This window comes from Heptranchias perlo, unplaced genomic scaffold, assembly GCF_035084215.1.
Source record: "Heptranchias perlo isolate sHepPer1 unplaced genomic scaffold, sHepPer1.hap1 HAP1_SCAFFOLD_43, whole genome shotgun sequence".
NCBI classification, from domain to species: domain Eukaryota; kingdom Metazoa; phylum Chordata; class Chondrichthyes; order Hexanchiformes; family Hexanchidae; genus Heptranchias; species Heptranchias perlo.
In genome coordinates this window covers 5,542,630-5,557,397 of record NW_027139442.1, presented here as the reverse complement: position 1 = coordinate 5,557,397, position 14,768 = coordinate 5,542,630, and the positions used below count along the sequence as shown (strand labels likewise).

At 45.4% G+C, this 14,768-nt stretch overlaps 1 protein-coding gene and 1 pseudogene across 1 annotated transcript; one reads left to right on the top strand and one right to left on the bottom strand.

The window, feature by feature from the left end:
- Positions 1-759: 759 nt before the first annotated feature.
- Positions 760-1,149, top strand: LOC137312655 (histone H2A-like). The gene has a single exon (XM_067979172.1). It carries the CDS (start codon positions 760-762, stop codon positions 1,147-1,149), a length of 390 nt encoding a protein of 129 aa, XP_067835273.1.
- A 12,706-nt stretch (positions 1,150-13,855) lies between these two features.
- On the bottom strand, positions 13,856-14,237 carry LOC137312512 (histone H2A-like; annotated as a pseudogene).
- Between the last annotated feature and the right edge of the window lie 531 nt (positions 14,238-14,768).

The window sequence follows — 14,768 nt, the reverse complement described above, 5'->3', positions numbered from 1 at the left end:
ATATCCCACCCCTTCCCCCGCTTCTGCCCCTTCAGAGCTGTTTTCAGGCGGTGGATTCGAGTTCGGTCATTTCTTTCCCCTTTTCACGTTTGTTTGTTCATTATTCGGGAATATCACGATCAGAACCGCAATCCTTTGAAATGCAGCAACCCTGAAAGGGACTTCACACCGAGTACAGAATAGTCTAAAAGATCTGTCACTGTTCGGCTTCTTACACCAGGAGTCTCAGCTCCGGTTTTGATCCCGCAGCAGCTCCTGTGAACAGGGATCAATCCACAATCTGTGGTTTGTTACTTTTACAAAGATTGAGCTGGAATCTGTCCCGTTACAAAATGGGACTTTATTCCCGCCGGATTGAAAGCGAACGGTGAATGGGGCCGGATTTTAACCGGATTGTAAAAGATTCTGGAAGTTGTGACGGGAAATGTGGAATAACAGAGTAAAAGGAGAGAGATTTTTAAATCATTGTATTAAGGCGACATTATTTGCTCAATTCGCTTCTTGTGTTTCAAATATTGTGGCGGGATTTTCAAATTTCAAAAAAACGGTTCAGTTCGGTATTTTCCGCCCTTTTCTCATTGCCGGCTATTGATTGGTGAATAAAACAGCTCTCTGATTGGGCTGTTCGTTTAACCAATGAGATTGAGAACTGATGAACCAATCACAATTGCCCCCACTGTACTCCTCCAGAAGGTATAAGAAGGGCGAGTGCGGGAGGATTTCTTCAATCATTGTGAAAGTGTTTGTGAGATTGTGGAAATGTCTGGAAGAGGAAAAACCGGCGGGAAAGCTCGGGCCAAGGCCAAGTCTCGCTCATCCAGGGCAGGACTGCAGTTCCCTGTGGGCCGTGTTCACAGGCTCCTGCGAAAGGGGAACTACGCTGAACGTGTGGGTGCCGGAGCCCCGGTCTATCTGGCTGCTGTGCTCGAGTATCTGACGGCTGAAATCCTCGAGCTGGCCGGCAACGCGGCCCGCGACAACAAGAAGACCCGCATCATCCCCAGACACCTGCAGCTGGCCATCCGCAACGACGAGGAGCTCAACAAGCTGCTGGGACGGGTGACCATCTCCCAGGGCGGGGTGCTGCCTAATATCCAGGCCGTGCTGCTGCCGAAGAAAACCAGCAATGTGAGCTCCAAAAGCAAGTAACGCGGCCAAGACTTAATCTGATAACCCAAAGGCTCTTTTCAGAGCCACCCACTGTATCTATGAAAGGGCTGGTCCCCACACAGGACCTTGGTCTGTCCATCCCGGTCCCTGAATCTATCCAGTCCCCACACAGTACCTTGGTCTGTCCATCCCGGTCCCTGCATCTATCCAGTCCTCAAACAAGGCCTGGGTCTGTCCATCCCGTTCCCTGAATCTATCCAGTCCCAACATAGGACCTGGGTCTGTCCATCCCGGTCCCTGAATCTATCCAGTCCTCAAACAGGACCTGGGTCTGTCCATCCCGGTCCCTGAATCTATCCAGTCCTCAAACAGGACCTGGGTCTGTCCATCCCGGTCCCTGAATCTATCCAGTCCCCACACAGGACCTGGGTCTGTCCATCCCGTTCCCTGAATCTATCCAGTCCCCACACAGGACCTGGGTCTGTCCATCCCGGTCCCTGAATCTATCCAGTCCCAACATAGGACCTGGGTCTATCCATCCCGGTCCCTGAATCTATCCAGTCCCTGACAGGATCTGTCACCATCCATTCCGTTCCCTGAATCTATCCAGTGCACAATGACCTCAGCTCTAATAAACACATTGTACCCATACAGGAAATGTCTCTGTCCGTCCCAGTGCCTGAATCTATCCAGTCCCCACACAGGAACTGTCTCTGTCCATCCCAGTACCTGAATCTATCCAGTCCCCACACAGGATCATTCTCCATCCATCCCGGTCCCTGAATCTATCCAGTCCCAACATAGGACCTGGGTCTGTCCATCCCGGTCCCTGAATCTATCCAGTCCTCAAACAGGACCTGGGTCTCTCCATCCCGGTCCCTGAATCTATCCAGTCCTCAAACAGGACCTGGGTCTGTCCATCCCGGTCCCTGAATCTATCCAGTCCCCACACAGTACCTTGGTCTGTCCATCCCGGTCCCTGAATCTATCCAGTCCTCAAACAGGGCCTGGGTCTCTCCATCCCGGTCCCTGAATCTATCCAGTCCCAACATAGGACCTGGGTCTGTCCATCCCGGTCCCTGAATCTATCCAGTCCTCAAACAGGACCTGGGTCTGTCCATCCCGGTCCCTGAATCTATCCAGTCCTCAAACAGGACCTGGGTCTGTCCATCCCGGTCCCTGAATCTATCCAGTCCCCACACAGGACCTGGGTCTGTCCATCCCGTTCCCTGAATCTATCCAGTCCCCACACAGGACCTGGGTCTGTCCATCCCGGTCCCTGAATCTATCCAGTCCCAACATAGGACCTGGGCCTATCCATCCCGGTCCCTGAATCTATCCAGTCCCTGACAGGATCTGTCACCATCCATTCCGTTCCCTGAATCTATCCAGTGCACAATGACCTCAGCTCTAATAAACACATTGTACCCATACAGGAAATGTCTCTGTCCGTCCCAGTGCCTGAATCTATCCAGTCCCCACAAAGGATCATTCTCCATCCATCCCGGTGCCTGAATCTATCCAGTCCCCACACAGGACCAGTCTCCTTCCATCCCAGTGCCTGAATCTATCCAGTCCCCACACAGGACCAGTCTCCTTCCATCCCAGTGCCTGATTCTATCCAGTCCCCACACAGGATCATTCTCCATCCATCGCAGTGCCTGATTCTATCCAATCCCATACTGACCCAAGCACGGAAAGGTATAGAGTGCCTTCCACACCGATTTATGTTTATTGAACTATTGGGCGCCTCCTGTCAGCTGCAAATCTGAAAACTAAAACTCCCTCTTCCAACGGTTCCGGAGCGGCACTGATTGATTCTGTTATGATAGTGATTGTATTGGAACTGTAGTGGGGCTCATTTATTGAATTTAAAATGGATTTTCCGCCTTTTTTCCGAGATATCCTTGAATATCAATCCGGAGTCTGTAAGGATTGTGTCTGAATTTGTATTTCCTATTTGATGCTGGTGAAAATTTTATAAAGGACGGTAACTAATTCCTGGAGGCGGAGCTTGAATATGCACGTCCGCTTGTCCGTCATTCTGAGCCAGTCTCCTCCCCTCCCGCATTTCATGCTCTGTCTGTCATTCAAACACTCCTCCCCGGCCTCTCCGATAATGTGCCTTTCTCAACCAGGTCGGGGCGGGCTTTATAAATAGAGAAGAAAGGCGAGAGTTTTTCATTCAGCAGCGATCTGAGTGAAGAATCATCATGTCTGGCAGAAATCAAGGAGGCAAAGGACTCGTGAAAGGCGGAGCCAAGCGGCACCGGAAAGTGCTTCGTGATAACATCCAGGGGATCACCAAACCAGCCATCCGCCGCCTGGCTCGCCGTGGCGGTGTCAAGCGGATCTCGGGTCTGATCTACGAGGAAACCCGCGGGGTGCTGAAGGTTTTCCTGAAGAATGTGATCAGGGACGCGGTCACCTACACTGAACACGCCAAGCGCAAGACGGTCACTGCCATGGATGTGGTGTACGCTCTGAAACGGCAGGGCCGCACTCTCTATGGATTCGGCGGCAAAAAAACTCGACCCTTTCTAACCAGACACAAAACAAAGGCTCTTCTAAGAGCCAACCACCGCCTCACAGAGAGAGCACTGACTTGGGAACTGGTGCGGGGTTATATGGGGCGAGGGAATAGTTTTATAATTAAATAGTTTTCTGTGACACACAGTACGGTGAGGTGGGATCGGCGGCGAGCTGCACCGGTTACTGAGAGGGAAATTTCCCTTCTTGAGTGCATTGAATTGTCCAGGGAACATTACAAGTGAGTTTACCCGGAGCTGAATTCCCCCTCACTGAAATGCTCCTTCAATGCATTCGCTCTGTTTTTGTTCTATTGATCAGTCAGATGTTGTTATGTGGGACCGGGGGTTTCCATGGGAGAACAGGTTGAGCTGAGCCGCTGTGATAAGGGCCCAGCTTGTGATATGGATTTTCTCTCTGACGGTTGTTTCTGACACTGATACTGAGAGGGTTTGTGAAATTGAACCGTTTGAGCTCAGTCATTGGGGACCTGGAATTACCACAGGCCCAACTGGCAAACCCCGCTCAAAACTGAGGCTACTTCTCATTGGTTGCTTTGCTTGAAAACTAATTTCCTTAACCAATCGGAGAGACGACAATAAGAAAACGGAGCAAATTATTGGCCACAATTGACCGATTTTTTAAAATTTGAAAAAAGCCGCCAATTTCAGTGTATGAAATAAGTGAATTACTCGGCCATGTCGTTTTTACACAAAGACTTAAAATCTCTTTGTAATAATGTTATTCCGTATTACACGTCCCAAATTCCGAGCGCTGTATTACAAATATATTCTCCATAACTTGCGGAATAAAACCCCATTCACAAATTGCTGTTTTGGACAAATTTCACTTCAACCTGCAAAAATAACAAATTCCAGGCTATCAATTGATTCCGTTGCAGGGACTGAACAGGAACCGTGTGTCCTGAAAACGGAATCATTGACTAAGCCTTAAAATGAGCCGATTCTTTTCTCCAAGACTTTCATTCTGGATTGAGGCACTGCGGGCTCGTGCTGCTAATATGCGGGATATTAATATCAGTAATTAATTAATTAAGAGATTGGCTCCTCAGTGAGAAAGAGGAAGGAACTGAATACTGATTCTTAGACCTGAAAGTCGTGGTTAACGGGAAAACCGGGGGCGGTGTGAATCTGAATGAAGGGGAGAGCAAAGCAAAAGGGAATTGAACGGACCCCGGACCCGTGTTCAATTTATTGGGCAGTAAATTCGTCAGAGACAAACATTAAAATGGAGCACTTTCACTGACTTTCTTTCAATTTCCCCATCAGATTCAAAGGATGATGACCGAGTAAAGCAACAATTCTGTATCTGTCAGTCTCTGGTCCCGCATGTGAGTGGGAATCATTCTGAATCTGTCAGTTTCTGGTACTGTATGTGAGTGTGGGATTCATTCTGTATCTGTCAGTCTCTGGTACTGTGTGTGTGCAGGGTCATCAATCTGTACCTGTCAATCAGTGGTACCGCGTGTGGGTGTGGGCTTCATTCTGTATCTGTCAGTCTCTGGTACTGTGTGTGAATTTGTGATTTATTCTGTATCTGTCAGTCTCTGGTACTGTGTGTGAGCGTGAGATTCATTCTGTGTATGTCAATCTCTTTTACTGTGTGTGAGGGTGAGATTCGTTCTGTATCCGTCAATCTTTGCCACTGTGTGTGAGTGTGGGATTCATTCTGTATCTGTCAGTCTCTGGTACTGAGTGTGAGTGTGGGATTCATTGTGCATCTGTCAGTCTCTGGTACTGTGTGTAAGTGAGGGATTCATTCTGTACCTGTCAGTCTCTGCTACTGTGTGTGAGTTTGTGATTCATTGTGTATCTGTCAGTCTCTGGTACTGTGTGTGAGTGTGGGATTCATTCTGTCTGTCACGGGTACTGTTTCCGATTGTCAGGTTTATTCTGTTTCTGTCAGTCTCTGGTACTGTATATAAATGTGGGGTTTATTCTGTATCTCTCTGTCTATGGTGCTGTATGCGAGTGTGGGGTTGATCCTGTATCATCTGTCTCTGATACTGTAAATGAGTGTGAGTGTATTCTGTATCTATCATTCTCTGGTATTGTATTTGAGTGTGGGGTACATTCTGTATCTGTCAGTCTCTGGTACTGTGTGTAAGTGAGGGATTCATTCTGTATCTGTCAGTCTCTGGTACTGTATGTGAGTGTGGTGTTCATTCTTTCTTTGTCTGTGTCTAGAACTGAACATGAGTGTGGGCTTTATTCTGTATCTGTGAGTCTCTGGTGCTGTCTGTGAATCTGGGATTCATTCTGTATCTGTCAGTCTCTGGTACTGTATGTGAGTGTGGGATTCATTCTGTATCTGTCAGTCTCTGGTACTGTATTTGAGTGTGGGGTACATTCTGTATCTGTCAGTCTCTGGTACTGTGTGTGAGTGTGAGATTCATTCTGTATCTGTCAGTCTCTGGTACTGTGTGTGAGTGTCGGATTCATTCTGTATCTATCAGTCTCTGGTACTGTATGTGAGTGTGGTGTTCATTCTTTATTTGTCTGTGTCTAGAAATGACCATGAGTGTGGGATTCATTCTGTGCCTATCAGTCTGTGGTACTCTGCGTGTGTGGGGTTTATTCAGTATTTGTCTGTCACGGGTACTGTATACGAGTGTCAGTTTTATTCCGTTTCTGTCTTTCTCTGGTGCTCTATGTGAATGTGGGATGTATTCTGTATCTGACTGCTTCTGGTACTGTGTGTGAGTGTGGGATTCTTTCTGTGTCTGACTGTCTCTGGTACTGTGTGGGAGTGTGGGATTCATTCTGTAGATCTCAGTCTCTGGTACTGCGTGTGAGTGTGGGATTCATTCTGTGCCTGTCAGTCTCTGGTACTTTTCGTGTGTGGGGGGTTTATTCTGTTTCTGTCTGTCTCTGATAATGTACATGAGTGTGGGATTTAATTTTTATCTGTCAGTCTCTGTTTCTGTATATAAATGTAGGGTTTATTCTGTACCTCTCTGTCTCTGGTGCTGTATTCGAGTGTGGGGTTGATCCTGTATCATATGTCTCTGACACTGTACATGAGTGTGGGGTGTATTCTGTATCTGTGAGTCTCTGGTGCTGTCTGTGAATCTGGGATTCATTCAGTATCTGTCATTCTCTGGTACGGTATGTGTGTGTGGGATTCATTCTGTATCTATCATTCTCTGGTACTGTATTTGAGTCTGGGATTCATTCTGTATCTGTCATTCTCTGGTACTGTATTTGAGTGTGGGGTACATTCTGTATCTGTCAGTCTCTGGTACTGTGTGTGAGTGTGGGATTCATTGTGTGTCTGTCTGTCTCTGGTACTGTATGTGAGTGTTTGAGTCATTCTGTATCTATCATTCTCTAGTATTGTATTTGAGTGTGGGGTACATTCTGTATCTGTCAGTCTCTGGTACTGTGTGTGAGTGTGGGATTCATTATGTGTCTGTCTGTCTCTGGTACTGTATGTGAGTGTTTGAGTCATTCTGTATCTATCATTGTCTGGTATTGTATTTGATTGTGGGGTACATTCTGTATCTGTCAGTCTCTGGTGCTGTGTGTGAGTGTGAGATTCATTCTCTATCTGTCAGCCTCTGGTACTGTGTGTAAGTGAGGGATTCATTCTGTATCTATCAGTCTCTGCTACTGTATGTGAGTGTGCTGTTCATTCTTTATTTGTCTGTGTCTAGAACTGAACATGAGTGTGGGATTCATTCTGTATCTGTCAGTCTCTGGTACTCTGCGTGTGTGGGGTTTATTCAGTATTTGTCTGTCACGGGTACTGTATACGATTGTCAGGTTTATTCAGTTTCTGTCTTTCTCTGGTACTGTATGTGAGTGTGGTGTTAATTCTTTATTTGTCTGTGTCTAGAATGATACATGAGTGTGGGGTTTATTCTGTATCTGTCAGTCTCTGGTGCTCTCTGAGAGTGTGGAATTCATTCTGTATCTGCCATTCTCTGCTATTTTATCTCAGTGTGAGAATCATTCTGCAATTCAGTCTCTGAGACAATGTGCAATTCTGAATTCATTCTGTATTCTTATTTCAGTTTGCATTATTGTATTTGAAACTATATCTTTAATATTTTAAATCATATGCAATTTTTTATCGAGTGTTTAATTTGTAAATATTGATATACTTTTGGATTTTCTTTAATCAAACAGTGTGAGAGTTTTGGAGTGGTGTGACATCTAAATCCCTGAGCTCTGTTTTGAATGACGATATACCTTTCAAACTGATCATGGTGAAATTATTTAACTGGTATATAATGTGTAGCTCAGTCTATAATAATGGAATTTATTCTGTATCTCAGTTTGAAACTGTATGAGATTTTTTGACTGGAATGTAATATGTAGCTCAGCCTGACTAATAGAATTGACAATGTATCTATCAGTCTGATACTGTATGAGATTTTTAGACTGGTTTGTAACATGTAGCTCAGTACATGCGAATGGAATTGATGTTGTATCTTTGAGTTTGATATGGTATGACATTGTTGGACTTCTAAATAATGTTTGGCTCAGTCTGCACTAATGAAATTGTTACATTATATTTCAATCTGACACTATAAGATTTTTGGACTGGCATGTTATGTGCAACTCAGTCTGCAGCAATTTGACTGTGAGATTCGTTCTGTATTTGTCTGACTGTGGTACTTTGTGATTCATTCCGTATCTGTCAGCCTGTGGTACTGTGTGTGAGTTTGGGATTCATTCAATAAATGTCAGTCCCTGGTACGATATGTGAATGAGATTCATTCTGTTCCTGTCAGTCTCTGGCACCATGTGTGCAATTGGGATTTATTCCATATCTGTCAGTCTCTGGTTCTGTATGTGATTGAGACATTCATTCCATTTCCATCACTCTCTGATACTGTATATGAGTGATATAAATACTGTATCTGTCAGTCTGTGCTACAGTATGTGAGTGTGGGATTCGTTCTGTATCTGTCAGTCACTGGTACATTGTGTGAGTGAGGGATTCATTCAAGATGTCAGTCTCTGGCACTGGATCTGAGTATGAGATTCATTCTTTAACTGTATCTAATTTGTATCTCAGTTTAGAGTATGGCGTTCAAAACTGTATCTTTAATACCTGAATGTATAAATAATTTTTCCCAGTGCTTAAGTGGTAGATAATCATATGCTTTAAAATGTGATGCTGCAGGTTATAATCATAGATTGTGGGCACTTTTTGGGCTCCTATTAAATCCGCTTCGATGTGAACAAAATTGTGATTTAGTGTATCTTCCAAACTGATATGGTGACATTTTGGAACTTGTATATAATGTGTAGCTCAGTCTGCATGAATGGAATACTGCATATTTCAGTCTGAATCTGGATCAGTTTTTTGTATTGGTATATAATATGTCGATCAGTCTGCACTAATGGAATTGATACAGTATCTTTCAGGGTGTCACTGTACGAGACTTTAGCACTTCGATGCAATGTGTTGCTCTGGGTCTAATCGAATTGAAATTGTAACTTTCAGTTTCATAAAATGGGTGAGTTCTGAACTGGTATCTGATTTTGTTTCTCAGGTTATACTATCTTTCAGCATCTCTCACTCTGATACTGTAAGTGAGTTTTGGACTTGTATGTAATTTGTATCCCAGGTTACAGAATTGGAATGGATACTGCATCTTTTAATGTCATAATGTGTGTGAGTTCTACTTGTTATTTGAGATGAATCTTGGATTACATTAATGGGGCTAATGCTGTATCTTTCAATCGGGCACCGTGTGTCAGTTCTATCTGTGATTCAATTTCCAGTTTCGACCACACTGTTGGGAAATTGACACAGTGCCTTTCAATCTGATGGTGGGTGTGATATTGGACTGGGATTTGTGGATCTACCTGGCAGTTGTTCTGAGTTGGGGTGAAATAGAAACAACGTCTGCCTCTCCTCCTCTGACTGTTGAATTGAAAGTGTGTCTGTGGTACTTGGGATCAGTGTGGAACTGACTACTTCTACTGTCTGAGACTGAGGAACTGATGACCTGCGTTGCCTCTGTGCTCTGTGTGTGATAATGTACCTACTGTGTGTGAGAAGCTGGCTGCACTCTTCCTTGTGCCTCGAGTGGAGGAAACATCACATTTATTCTGGGTCCTTCAACGATTTGCCTGTAGAAAGAAAAAGTATTTCTTGTAATTCAAGAAGACATGAGGTAGAAAATACAAAAGTGATCAATTTAATCTCTGTTAATAATCATTATGAAAACCAGCCATACAAACAGTGTCAGTGTCTGATTCCACTGCAGTACTGCAACACTCAGCTTCTACAAACCAGGTGTTTTAGAACAATTTAATGAAATCCAGACACAACCCAACGCCTCCACTGATTCATGAATGGGACTGCCCGATGGGGCAGGGACCTTTGTACAGGTCAGGTTTCTAATCCCCTCTCCCATGGGACGAACAGTTCAACCGAAACCAAACAACCACTGTTTAAAATGTGTCCTTCACACTTCTCACCTGGTGACTGCAACAGACGCTCTTTGTATAATTCCCCACATCCTTACTGTCCGGCTCTGTTTCCACTCTTCACTGTCCAAAAACAATAATCAGGGTGAGACTGGAACTAAACCAGGAACATTCACTCCTGGTTTGGGGAGAGAAAGCAGCAATGATTTTAAATAGCAGGTTCTTCCCATTCTGTCTCCCTTACCCTGGACACACCCTGTACATACAAAGCCAGAGAATGACCTCTCTCTTCCGCCCCCCTCCCCCCCACTCACTCCTAATTCCGGGAACACTTCCCGATCCACTCCGCCTCTTAAAAACAGCCCCCGGACTCCCCCTGCCCTTCCCCCTGATTCAATGCCGATCTCTGAGCCCATCTGCGGACTCGGTCCCGAAGCGATGAGCTGCTGTAACGAGGCTGCTCTTTGCTCCCTTCCCCCTGGAGCCGTGATCTCTCCATTCCCGGCTGTTTTTCAACCATCTTCTTCCGCTCACTGAGTGAATGGCGCCCACAGGACGAACTGTGGGAGGGGAGCGCGCATGCGCTCTTCTGATCACCAACAATCAGCGCTGGGGGCGGGGCTGTGTCACGCATGCGCAGATATCTGGCTTAATTCCCAATACAAAAATCGATGCAATCTTTCGCCAATTGAAATTTTTTCAGAGTCTGAGCAAAGGAAGTGGGGCTGGGGAAAGGTCAGAGGGAATGGGGTCCACAGGCAGTGCAGGAACAGGCACCAGAATGGGAAACAGATGGGATTCCACCAGTGCCTAAGGCTGGAAACCAAAACTAGATGTTTCCATCCCTGCTGTTTCTCTCGGTATCTTCTGATGGTAAAGAGCCTTTCAGAGATAATGTGGGCGGCTGTGAAATGAGCATGTGGATTCCATTTTTTCCTGGACTCTTCACTGATAAAACTGATGCGTGGCTACGAAAATGGAGGGAGGTTTTCTGAAACCAATCCTGGAGAAACATGTGAGGAAAGTGTGAGTCGGTGTGTCTGTTGGCACCGTGTTGGATTAATATCTGACAGCACCAGTCCCAGATTAATTTAATCAGAGTCAAACTCTCGATTGCTGAGTATAACACCGAACGTCCCTGTGCTGCAAATCCGAATATAGTACAACAGGCAAGAGAGTGTTAAATGTGCCCCATTGTTTTTGTCACTCTCTGCATTGTCCCTGAGTTTGCGATTATTAGTGTTTCTGTCTCTGGTATAATATCAGTGAGAGATGAGATTACATCTTCTCTCTCTCCAATAGGTTTTTTTCTGGATAAAGCTAAACTTTACAGGTCAGCCTGTAACTGATATAGTGGCACTCGGTCTCTCCGCTCTCTCTCACCGTGTCTGTCGCACTCTCTCTCTCTGGTGCTGTATATTAAGGTGGATACTGCTATTGAGCTTGTTATGAGCACACTGATAGGAAGTGTAAGGCTGACAGAGCGTGTTTGTCTCTCTCTTGCGCTGGAAATGAAGGTGGGATATTGTCTGATATAAAACAGAGAGAATGGGGTGTCCGGGCCTCACTGTAACTGGGGATGTGTTCGGCTCCAGTAACAGTTCACGGTCATTTTCTTTTCACAGATTCAGTGAGTCTGTGAGACGGTAACACTGGTGGAGAAACTCCGCGTCACAACTCAAACCCAAACACACGAGATTCTCCAAATCAGCTGGAATAAAGTGTTTGTAAACTGCTGAACCCGTCTGGGAGGCGATGTGCGGGGAGATAGAATCGGGCCTGGGACTGAAATGGAAGGAGGCGGGTTGACTTGTTATCGAAGGGACTGTATTTCGGCAGGAATGTTACTGACTGTTAATTGTAAGGGGGCTTATTTAAAAGCTCCGAGTTTCTGGAAATCCTTGAATATGAAGCCCGAGTCTGTAAGGGTTTGTGCGGAGCGCTGTGTTTCGTTTCTATTATCGATAAACGGTTTGAAATTGGCGGGTGGAGAAAGCTGGAGGTGGAGCTGGAAGATCAGAGGCCGCTCTCCGCTTTGTCGGACACTCTGACTCCTCCCCTCCAGCTTTCTCTGTTTAATCCCCCATATGGAACCAACGCTGGTAGGTGGACTCGAAACACGGTTTAGTTATTAACAGGAGAAGTAATGTTTCTGATCTCCTGGGCACCGTTCACGGTTCACTGTTATTTGTTTCTGTTCAGAGCTGGATCTCAGTGATTCTCCAGTGTGTTTGATGCGTTATGTAAACAATCCAACAAAATAGAACAGAAACGGAGCGAAGCGCTGAATCCCACAGATGTAGAAAGGTTAGTCGAGCAGTTCTGGTGATGCTTAACGAGCCCAGCATGGCAAGTAGTTTAAATAAATACAAGAAATCTGGTGATGTGTGGTCTGGGGTCCATAAGTCACCGTTTAAAGTACCGGACTGTTTTCGGTTCCCCGAATCCCGTCCCATTAACACCTCATCTCGTCTACAATGGGACAAAAGCAGCTCAATGCAACACTGGTAGCATGATATCAGCGTCTCCCTCAGAGAGTAACCAGCCCCTTCACACATACTGTGGGTGGCTCTGAAAAGAGCCTTTACATCGAGTTACATCGAAACTACGGGACAGAAACAGGCCATTCGGCCCAACTGGTCTGTGCCGGCGTTAATGCTCCTCGCGAGCCACCTCCCTCCCTAATTCATATAACCCTTTCAGAATACCCTTCCATTCTTTTCTTCCTCGTGTGTTAAACTAGATTCCCCTTGAATGGACCTGTGCTATTTGTCTGAACTGCTGCTTGTGGTAGTCATTTCCACATTCTAACCACTATTTGGGTAAATAAGTTTCTCGTGAATTCCCCATTGGATTTATTAGCGACTTTTTATATTTATTGCCTCTAGCTTTGGACTCCCCACAAGTGGAAACATTTTATCTATGTCTACCCTATGAAACCCGATCGGAAGACCTCTATCAGGTCACCCCTCAGCCTTCTCTTTTCAGAGAAAACACCCCCAGTCTGTTCACCATTTCCTGATAAGAATATCCTCTCATTTCTCGTATCATGAGAATCGGTTTTGCACCTTCTCCAATCCATCTCCGTCCGTTCTATAATGTGGAGAACAGAACTGTGCACAATACTCCAAGTTTGGTCTAACCAAGGTCCCATACAAATTTAAGATAACTTCTTTGCTTTTCAATTCTATCTCTCTAGAAGTGAATCATAGTTTTTAAGTTTCCTTATTATGACCTTATTGACCTGCGTCGCTATTTTGTGTAATTTGTATATCTGTACCACCAGATCCCTTTGCTCCACTATCCCGTTTAGACTCTTATTATCCAAGCAGTGTGTGACCTCCTTATTCTTCATTCTGCAAGTTTATTAATGTCCTCTTCCATTTTGATGCATTCTTCCTTTGTATTAACTACATCCCCCAATTTGGTGTCGTCCACAAATTTTGGAGTTGTAATTCCCATTCCCAAATCCAAATCGTTAATGTAAATTCTGAAGAACAGTGGTCCCAGCAACTTGAACATCACTTCCCATCTTTTGCCAGTCTGAGTAGCTGCCCTTAACCTCTATTCTCAGTTTTCTGTTTTGTAGCCAACTTACTATCCATTCTGCCACCTGTCCCCTAACTCCACGTGCTCTGAACTGAGCCATGAGTCTATAATGCGGTACCTTATCGAAGGCCTTCGGAAAATCGAAATCTTTTGCATCTACTGTATTAAACTTGTATTCACTTTCTGTTCCTTCTTCAAAGATTTCAATGAGGTTCGTCCTGTCCTTTGGGTTATCAGATTAAATCTTGGCCGCATTACTAGCTCTTGGAGCTGACAATGCTGGTTTTCTTCGGCAGCAGCAAGGCCTGGATATCTGGCAACACCCTGAGAGATGGTCACCCGTCCCAGCAGCTTGTTGAGCTCCTCGTCGGTGCGAATGGCCAGCTGCAGGTGTCTGGGGATGATTCGGGTCTTCTTGTTGTAGCGGTCCGCGTTGCCGGCCAACTCGAGGATTTCAGCCGTCAGATACTCGAGCACAGCAGCCAGATAGACCTGGGCTCCGGCACCCACACGTTCAGCACTGTTCCCCTTTCGCAGGTGCCTGTGAACACGGCCCACAGGGAACTGCATTCCGGCCCTGGATGAGCGAGACTTGGCCTTGGCCCGAGCTTTACCGACGGTTTTTCCTCTTCCAGACATTTCCACAATCTCACAAATACTTTCGCAACGAATAAAGAAATCCTCCTGCACTCACACTTCTTACTCCTTCTGGATGAATACAGTGGGAGCATTTGTGATGGGCCTCACTCAGAGTGTTTACACTGCCCGCTCGCCCTCATTGATATTCTGTCTTTTCAACTGCTGCAATATTGTCCTTGAACAATGTTGCTGCTCCCCCTCCTTTTCCTACTTCTCTTTCCTTTCTAAAGATCTTATAGACTTGAATATTAAGCAGCCAGTCGTGCTCAGTTGGTAGTCACGTCTCCGGAATCATTTAATATAATTATTCAACCTCAATGAATGGTTAATGCGGCCGATTTCAGCTGAATGATTACTGGCTGTTGTGTAATTTCCATTGATTGGGGGTTGGCGTCATCTATTGGGCGGAGACGGGTACTGCAACAGAGCGAGAAAGGATCTGTCAGAAATTGTTCAAATGAAGAACAAAATCCAACAGCCGGCAGCGTCTGTTCAGGGTCTGAAGTTTAGCAACTATTTTAGTATTGTGCA